This window comes from Strigops habroptila, chromosome 4 (assembly GCF_004027225.2).
Source record: "Strigops habroptila isolate Jane chromosome 4, bStrHab1.2.pri, whole genome shotgun sequence".
Classification (NCBI taxonomy): domain Eukaryota; kingdom Metazoa; phylum Chordata; class Aves; order Psittaciformes; family Psittacidae; genus Strigops; species Strigops habroptila.
The window spans coordinates 60,750,037-60,759,912 of NC_046358.1; the positions used below are offsets into that span (position 1 = coordinate 60,750,037).

At 36.7% G+C, this 9,876-nt stretch overlaps 1 protein-coding gene across 5 annotated transcripts in view; it reads left to right on the top strand.

Moving 5' to 3' along the window:
• The window catches only part of CCDC73 (coiled-coil domain containing 73), a 41,139-nt gene that overhangs the window by 27,492 nt on the left and 3,771 nt on the right, over positions 1–9,876 (top strand). For all 5 annotated transcript variants that reach the window (XM_030485138.1, XM_030485140.1, XM_030485139.1 and 2 more), the window contains 5 exons: positions 120–251; positions 2,309–2,344; positions 3,910–4,075; positions 5,075–6,634; positions 9,646–9,779. In XM_030485138.1, the coding sequence (XP_030340998.1) occupies positions 120–251; positions 2,309–2,344; positions 3,910–4,075; positions 5,075–6,634; positions 9,646–9,779 (2,028 nt within the window). The remainder of the gene's footprint in view (positions 1–119; positions 252–2,308; positions 2,345–3,909; positions 4,076–5,074; positions 6,635–9,645; positions 9,780–9,876) is intronic.

Here is a 9,876-nt window from a genome sequence, read left to right on the forward strand (position 1 = left end):
TTTTAAGGATTTACTTTAATTTGCTAAGCTATTGATACCCCTGTAAAATACTGTTTTATATATTTGAACATGCAGTGTAAGATCTGTGTTTGTGTGCTCTGCGTACCCTCTTACTACAGGAGGAAAACATGAGAAGAGAAATAGACACTATTAAAAATGAGCTAAATTCTCTTAAAGGAGTTCATAGACATCCTGAAGATTCTCATCCTCTTCAGGGAAATCAGCATTCTGAGCAAGTGGACAATCTGCAGGTAAGTGTCTCTAATAGCTGTAGTACTTTCCATTTCTTGTAAAAGTGTTAGAGAATGAGACATTTTTTTCTAATCTGGCTGTCATGTTCACTGAGCTTCCTTTGACAAAGATAATTATATATATTTATATATATAGCAAAATTTAGCAAAGCTCTTCAGTTTAATAGAACCCCCAATCTTTATTTAGTTTAGCATCTCAAGAATTATCAAAGGCATAGCAAGCTCAACAAGTAATGAATGCAGGATGTAGAAACTGTGTGCAGTGCAGGTTGAACTAGAACTGAGCTTACATTGCTGGGTGAACCAAAGCCATGTTCAGCTCTATATTCAGAGCACATCTGAGAAGTCAACAAATGGTTATGCACATGATGATGGTCTTTTTGAGCAAAAGGAAAGAGTGTGTGTGGAGCCCTGCAGCTATATGTTACCCATTGCTTGAACTGGATTGCAAATTATATTCTAGTCTTTTGTAAGATTGATAAAATGGGAAGCATCATAAGCCATATATCTTCCCCTGCTCATTGAGTGTATTCTGTTGTTCTGTTGGTTATATCATTTTTCCCATTAGTTTTTACATCCAAATAATGAGGGGAAATTAGTTTTTACATCCAAATCAAGAAGGGAAAACTCATTTCACATGTATATGATTTTGCTTCCAGTAGCAGGAAAATAGGAAGACACTAGGACTATAAAAGCAGATTTTTTTTTTTTTTTGTAGAACTGTCTATGAATTGTCAGTAAAATGACAAACCATAATAATATTTTAGAATTTGAAAGAACTTAAAATCAACTTCTTCACAATGCGTGTATGTATGTTTATAGCTCATACATATATATATGCACACCTGAATATATACATGAATACACACATGTTCATATCTGCTGATATGTGCTTAATAATGCAATGGAAATTAGACTTAAAATGAGTACTCATCAGGCCAAAGAATGTCTGAACTCTACAAGCTATAATTGTAATTGTAAATTGTGCAACTTTTAAAAATCAGAATTTCTGTGAAGGAAAATGAAATACAAATTATGTTTTGGTGCAGAATCAATACACACCATCAGTTGTTCATGATAAACAGTACTTGTGCTTACTAAGATAACACTATATGTTTGAAAGTAGATAAGCTTAAAGCATATGCTCATAAATGCAAAAAAAAAAAAATTGGAGATGTCTTCTAAATATATATCGCAGACTATCTTATGGCAAATTGCCATACCACTTTGTATGATTGTAAGATTTCAAAAGCGAGGCAGCTCCAGTGGAGCACTGCCAAGAAATTACAGGAGCTGTAGCAGGTCATATTGATTATTCTGATTTGTGGAATTTCACTTCGTATGAGTAATGAGTCAGTGTCTAGTAAAACATAAAAGGGGAAGGTGTTTGCTATGATGCAGATCTTGACTGTGGCTCCATGTGTTGCAAGAAATATGCCCATGTTTATTTTTACACCTAGTACAATCTGAAATCCCTGCGATTATTTGTGGTGCATGACATTTGGAATGTATGTGAACTTCCTTATACTGATCACTTGTGGAACACTAATTAAACAAAAGGCCTTTTTTAAAGGAAGGTACCATGTCAGACCTCATAGACTCAAATTGCAATTTAGTTTCTTTACTATGTTTCACACTTAGTTTAATTTTTTTAATACAGCTGTGTACCATTAGAGAATAGGGCTACACCTAGCAATGGGTTATTGTCATTCTTTTGTGTGTGTATGTACAGGGAGATCTGGTTTTGAGACAGTTTCGAATTTCATAGTATGAAATACTCTGTTGAGGGAAGTGTCATCCTAGGTTTATGTATGTTGCTTAGTTAGATTTTACTAAATCACAGGGGGGGAAAAGAAAAGAAAATTCAAGCTTAATAGTTTTTATATAAAGGCAGTTTATGCATTGACCTATTTTTGAAGGGCTGAACAGCCATCTGAAGTTAATGGAAACTAGATTTATTCAACCCACCTGAAAATCTAGAAAGGAATCATGTCACCTTTCTCCCTTTCTAACAACACTTTTTCATGTTTGGGTTTTTGTTTTTTTTTTCTTTTCAGGTGCATTCAGCAGTGCAGCCTGTACCAAGACATGTGGTAAGTTCCACTGTAGTAGCTGTTTTTTACCTGCATAAAAGAGTAGTATGCACAGTTATACAGTTGTATTGTGGTGTTTGGTGTTTCTGTCTAAATAAACAGCTCCTAGAAGTAAGAGATTATAAAATACTTGCAGTTTTCATGAAAGAGAAAGGAAAATCCTAGTATTTGTATTTGAAAAGTGTGACAATAAGATGTATATAGCCAAGAAGCAAAATGAACTCATTAAAAACTTAGAAAACAAAAAAGATGTAATATATAAAACTTCTAAATGAGAACGTCAGGGAGGATGATGGTAAATCATGAGGAAAAAAGAGAGAATTTTCAGTTGAAACTTCAAATTGAAGGTGGAGTATTTGGCAGGGGAAAACTGTTTTTAGGACCCTCCTTCACTCACCATGACTCCTCCCTCCCCCAAACCAGCAAAGCTGGGAACATTGGGATGTTTCTGTGACCTGTAGAAAACTGTTTCCTGCAGATTTGTATTCTACATCATCTACTATGCCACCAGTGCAATAATCCCATTTTTTTACCAGTATTGTCTACGTGCCTCCCTCCATCTTGCCTCCTACTCTGTCCTTCCCACACATCCGATGCCCAAGCACTATGCTTGTAACTCCCTCCCGCATCCCAGTCTTCCTTTTGCAACGCACCCAGTTACCTAAGTATCTTCAGCTTTTTCTCACATCTTTTATGGACTAGGCAATACCCCTCCTCCCTCCCACATCTGCCTACTTTCATATTCTATCTCTAGGGCAAGAGCCAGCACATGCTCCTGCCTTCAGCTGCCAAAGAGTTGATGATGATAAAGGATGCATCTTCCTTTCCTTTTTTTTTTTTTTTTTAATGTATGTGTGGTTTTATTAGGGTATTTCTTCACTATTCATCTCCTAGTTTTCACAGAACTTTATTGAACGCAACTTTCAAAACTAAAGACAAATACAGGAGTAGGCTGTGACTTAAACCTTACAGTGACTTAAACCTTAAGTAGGTGCATATTACAAGCTTATACTCCTGTTGAATGTGGCTCAAATTCGGGTTAAAAAGCCTTCTGGGAGGGAACGAGGACCTCAGTGACAAGAATTGCAAATTTGTAAGCCTAATTTGCCTATGAAATGTAGTTAAAAATCCTAGGTGGCTTGTTAGGAAAAAAAGTATTAGTATGTGTGTGTATGCACGTGTGTTTGAGTGCAGAGAGCACTCATGCAGGTTTTTTCCGCATGTGGTTACTGAGCAGGTCACTAATTCCGCCAGCAGACCGAGGGAGTGATCCAGTCAGCACATACACAACACACATTCCTTCCTCTGAGAAATTCTGTCAATCTGTATAATTTTTCTCTGTGGACTGTACCATAGCAGGATCTAATTTCTTTCCTACTCTTCTAGGATATTAGCCTGGTTTGGTTTTTTTTCTTCATTTAGTGGAACTTGGTATACTTCAGGTGAATGGTCTTTGTTTTCCATCAGAATTGTAAAAATAATTTTAAATCTAAGTCCTGAAATTTAATCAATGACTGTAGTAAATTATTAAAATATGTATAATCTTTTTTTCCTTCTTATGCTAGAGTGGCCAAGAACACTCAAAAGACAGTGAAATACAGGCTATTCAGAAAGAAAATGAGTGTATGCAGTCTGTAGTAAGACAAGATGGTAATTTTGGACATGAAGAAACTGAAGTGAAAAGCACAATGGACTCCTCTTTAAGCACTGAGGAATTGCAGATAGAACAAAGTAATAGCATTACATGGATAATAGAGATAAGTAGCATTGTTGAAGAAAGGACAAATGTTTACAGACACAGCATATGACAAGAGAATGAATTACATGGTTTTGTACTAACAATAAAATTCCTGGTGTTGGTAGTGCTAATCTATGCTAAACTCACAAAGCTCTAAATGAAAGCACAGTACTTCTAGTGGCTGCCTTGGAACATTAAGTAAGATCTGTGTGCTGTAACCCCTCAAGCTATTGCAATACTCTTTCTGCATGCTAGTTCAAGAGAATAGGGATTATAATACTTTTCTGTACAAAGCACTTTGTAACTCTCAATTTTTTTAAGCCACCTAAGGGAAATGTACCTTGTCTCTAATGCTCAGTCTCTAAAATGTAGCAAAGTTAACTGGAAATTTAAAAGCTTATTAATGACCTAGTGACTGCTTTAAAAGATCAGTGGTCACAGCCTCAGAGTGTATCTCTCAGAAAACACCTTTCTGGTACTGAATGCTTGTTATTGCCCACTTGCCCACTACCATTGAGTCACAGCATATTCCTTTTGGTATGAACGTAGTCCCTTAAACAGTGGTTTTGGTTTCCATTTAGCTAGAAATGCCACTTTCAAAAATAAAGACAAATTGCAGTAGTAACCACTGGCTTAAATTTTGTGTAGACACACAATAGCTGATTAAGCATGTGTGTTAATTTCATAATGAAGACCCCTTTCACTAATAAGGCTGACAGATAAGAGTTGGGAAATATTTAAACTGTAAGACATATCTAAAAATCTGCAGAATGTTAACATATTTTCTGTTCGAACAGTTTATAAATATTTTCCAAGTTACTTATCTTCAGCAACTTTTTTGATAGACTTGTATGTGTAATGTCAGATAAGAAGGATCAATATTGATACTGATCTTGAGTCCATCTCTTTGGAAATCATAAACCGTAAAAATAAAGCATTACTTAACCTCTGCGTTATCTATCACTAACTAGAGAATACACTTACTCTAACAGATTTACAAGTTCTTGAAAACAGTTTTAAGGATGAAATTAATGTTGCTAGCCCTCATGAAGAAAAGCAAAGGGAGGCTTCTCCCAGGAATACCCTCTGCACAGATACTGATTTAATTACCCAAGGACAGACCTTGGAAATACATGTCACTGAGCACAAAGAAGAAGAAAATCTGAGAGCAACATGTAGAATGTTCCTGGATGAAAACAGTGCACATTTAGAACAAAAGCTCCAGGACAGCACTGAGCCAGCGGCAGCATGCTGCATGCAAACAAGAAAAGTCATTTTAGACAGTGCTGATGCTGTAGGAGCCTGCAGGGAAAATGGAAGTCAGGAGACTGACTCTGGCAAGCAAGAATTGTGCAATACTACAGATGAAGCAATTTGTACTAACGCAGATAAAAAATCAAATGCTGTACAAAACAACAAAAGCACCCTTACACCTGAAGCACCTGAAACTGAGTCTGAAGCAGTTCTTTGCACTAGGAATGCTGTGTATGAGAGAAGTACAGATAATCATCAAGCTAGAGAATTAAGTTTTGGTATCCTATCTTATCTTAAAGAAAATTCTCAAACTGAAAACCAAAAATCTAGGTTGCTGGACAGTGACAATCGTGTAGGCAATGGATTACATCAAACAGAAAAAATCTTGTTAAATCCAAGTGGTTTGCGTATAGATAAACCTCTTTTTAAACAGACACATGTAGACGCTGAAGAAGAGAATTATGAAGACAATAGCAGAAACAAAACCAGGAATGGCACACTGTGGAATCCTGATGTACCAGCAACTGATGCTCAGAATGTACCAACTGTTTATTGTGACAATGCAAGCGGTGATGATGCCACAAAAGAACGCAGTGATAACATGTCTCTCTTATGTACTTTCAATTTATGCCTCCCAAAAATAGAAAGAGGAATAAATGTGGATGACATGAGCAGCAAGCAACCTGAACAAGACCGTACTGAACAAGCAGGGAATGCTACAAATACGTGTACTTTGAACACTGAAGCCATATCTCTAGTAAAGGCTGATGGTCTTGAAATAATTGCTCATAAAAAAACCCCAGCAGATACAACTATTAGTTCAGATAAACTAATTCCACTTAAAAAAGTGAATGATGATATTCAGAGATGCTCCATCAAAAATGGACATTCCCTGGAGATTAATAATTCAGCAAATAACACATTGTTAAAAGAGAAAAAACTCTCGCTGACTGGTACAGTTCCAGGAAGGAAGTTTGCTGAGGGTCACCTGAAAGAATCATGCTCTTTACCCATGAGAACATCTGGAAATTTAGTAAACATAAGTGGAAGGTCATCCTTTGATCTTTCAACCTCAGATAAAAAAGCTGAGAAAACTCCAGTATACGTAAATTTTTTAGACCTCGGTTCTTGTTCAAGAGTAAATCAAACGAGAGGTCAAGCTGCGTGGACTTCAGCCTCCACGGAACCTTCCCTTTCGAAAGAGAAACTGCCAGGCTTAGTGGAAAACACAAACGTTACTTCAAAAACACAGTGCCAAAATCTCGGTGAGAATGTTGACAGAAGAGAAACAGGGCCGGGTAAGAAAAAAAAGCATTTTTGGTTTGAGGCATGTACTGAATATACTTAGAAAAATTATCAAAATGTGACATTTCTGCATCTCAGTTTTGTGTAGCAGTACAAAAATGTAAACCTCCCACCATTTCAGTGGTATGGAAAAAAAAAAAAAAAGATGAAACTTCTCTGTTTATAATATAAATGCAACTGAACAGCTTTTGTTTGCTAAATTAGCCAATTAAAAAAACTTTTTCTCATATTTCCGTTAGTGGAAGAAAAGTGCAATGACAAACCAAATTTTTATAGGTATTTGGAACCCTAATGTAGAGCATACTCTAGCTGGGCCCTTTATGTATCTGAAAAGCACTGAGCAGCTTTTGGAAATGATTCAGTGCCCTCATTTTGCATAAAAATTAGAGTTGTTTTTGAACCAGTAGATGCTGCTTTGAATGGGGCTTGGAAAAAGTCTACTTTTTTCTTTTATTGTACATCTTTAATTCAGATGGACACTTAAAACCATCTGAAAGTGTTGAATGTGTGAAAGGAGAAGTCTTATGTTCTTGGAAGCTCTGGAAAACACCCTTAGCTGTTTAGAGTGCTCAAGGAGCTTTTTCATTTCCTATTCTTGGCGCTTGGTGATTATTTGCTGAGCAAAATTTTGCATATGCAAAACAGTAAATCGAAGCTTTATTCTCCCTGTTTCTAAATCACTACTGAAATGTGGAAAAACTGCATTTAGGTTTGTGTTGCAATAAAATTAGCTGCTGGGGTACCCCTATAATTATTTATCGAAAGCCATTTCTAAACTCAATCTGTTACCAAAGTAATAAATGTATCATCTCTATTCCCACAGCAAACTGACTCCAATATGTTTATAGATGTTCTTTCACTTCAATAACTGGCCAGAGTATAAGATACAAAAGTGTAAGAGGAACCTTCCTTTCTCAAAATAAAGCTTGCACGTGGATTCTGTTCTTAACGCATACTGTAAGCTTAAAAGAGCAGATGATCTCTTAGGCTTTGGTAGAAGTGAAAGCCCCTACTTTTGTAGAAAAATGGAGCTTTGGATGCTTAGATGTTTTTCAGAAGAGCTAGGTCCACGGTAAAGGGTGCTTGTGTCTACTTGAGGCTTTGTTGATGTAGTGTTTGGAGCTTTGCCCCTTGAATGTACAAAAAGCGGAACTGACTCCCAGCTGACTCCCATAGCTTTGTGGCAGTGAGGCAGAAAACCAGCAGCCTGGTTTCTGCATACTGTTCGGGTGTTACGAATTTAGGTTTATAGGTAACTTCATTTCTGCACTTGGTCTCTTGCCTGCGTGTATTTGTACGTTGATGCATAGTATTTGAAGTTCAGTTTCAGCAGTGTCTTTTTCCCTAAAACAACAGTGGTGGTAGCAAGGTAGGAGGATCCTGATTTCAGATGGTACCTTATTTCTTTTAATAATGTGAATTTTGATACCTGTTTCAAGAAAATGAACATGTAGTTATGTGATGTTCTTCATGTATCTTTTCTGTAAGAACAGCACTATCTGAAGTTCTTTCCTGTTTCTTCTCCTGTTCTTGTCAGAAACCTTTCTGTATGCAAAGTACTGCAATTCCAAGAAGTGATTCTGGGAGATTCTCTCAAAGGAGTTGATAGGGATTTTAATATACCTCTACTTCCCCCAGTGAGTTTCTCGGGGACAAGTATAGTCACCAGACCTCTTGAATTCTAGCAATACTTCACAGTGAGGATCTTGGTCTAGGTCCCAGATGTGCCTCTCACTCTCATCATCTTGCCTAATTTAGCCAGGTCCCTACTTCAACTTGGGAATTCTGCACCTCTTTTGGAGTCTCACTGGCAGGGCACCCAAGAGTCGTTCTGGTATTCAGCACTGTAGCTTCCAAGATTTGTGTTTGACTTTTGCTTTGTTTTGTTTTCATATATTTTCCCAAATAGCAAACCTGGAGCAGAATCCATGTGGATAACATCCTTAAATTTATTTATCTTAGTTTTACTTAATGAAGCACAAACAATTTTAGCCATATGGGACACCTAGAGGTGAAGAGCATTGGTGGAAGAGTTTAGTAAACCTATCTGAGGGAATTCCTTCTACTGCCTAACCACAATGCAGTTTACTATTTATACAACTCTCATTCCCAGAGAGCAGCCACTCCACATGAATAAACAGAGGAATGAACAGGGAACAGGCTCTTCCTGGCAAACTCTTAGAAAACTAACACAAACTCATAACCATCTTCCTCCCAAGAGAAAAATGACAGTATTCTTAATTAACTGTTACACAACTATGAGGTAACATGCGTTTTCAGAACAAACCAAAGATTTTACTGTTGTAGCAGTGATCGACAGGCATCTGTGTAGTGACACAACAGTTGAATGTGAAAGTAGACTTACGTTTTGATCTTGCAAGCAACTTTATATTGGTTTCAGTGGAGTCTACTAGCAGTGCATAAAGCCACTGCAGGATTGGAGCCATATCTCTGCTATGATTAATCTACTAATTTGCTCATCCTACCTTTAGTAGATAGCTACAGCCTGATTCCCTGAAATATTAGGTATAGCCATTTATAAAAAGACTCCTCATTTAAAATGTTCTTTGTCCTTGTATTTAGAATGTGGGTTTTGTTTTCACCTTGGAATATGATGTTAGGATGTCAGTAATTATGTATTTTATCATCATTATTAGAAGGCGAGTCTTAATGCTGTTTGAAAAAAAAATATTCCATTAGAATATTCAGAACACATACATTTTCTGGAAATCACAATTTATATTTGTCATTAACTTAGTGTGTGAAAACGGTATAAAACATTTTTGATCAGAGTAGAAACATACCTCATCTTCAGATACAAAAATAGACGCAGAAATACATGAAAGAAAAAATGAAGAGGGAAAAGCCTACAACAGAGATTCAGTGATTTAAACCAAAAATGTTTGATTTTTTAAGATCAGAGGTAAACCAGAAGTTTAGTAACTTTACAATTAGTGCCTAGAGACTAAATTGCAATTGTTGCCATTTCCTTTTTGTCAATCAGGTTCTACCAGTTTTAACAGAGCTGCCGACACTTTGAATACCTCTAGTATCCACCGAGCCCCCAAGGGAGACCCCGGTGAAGACTGGAATGCTATAGCAAAGACTTTTTATGATTCTTCTTTTCCCACAGAACATGTAAGTCAATTAAAAATATTGCGGACCAGACCTCAGTGAGCTAATTCCACAGATATTTGTACAACTGTACGCATCTGGATACTTTAAGACTGAGTCA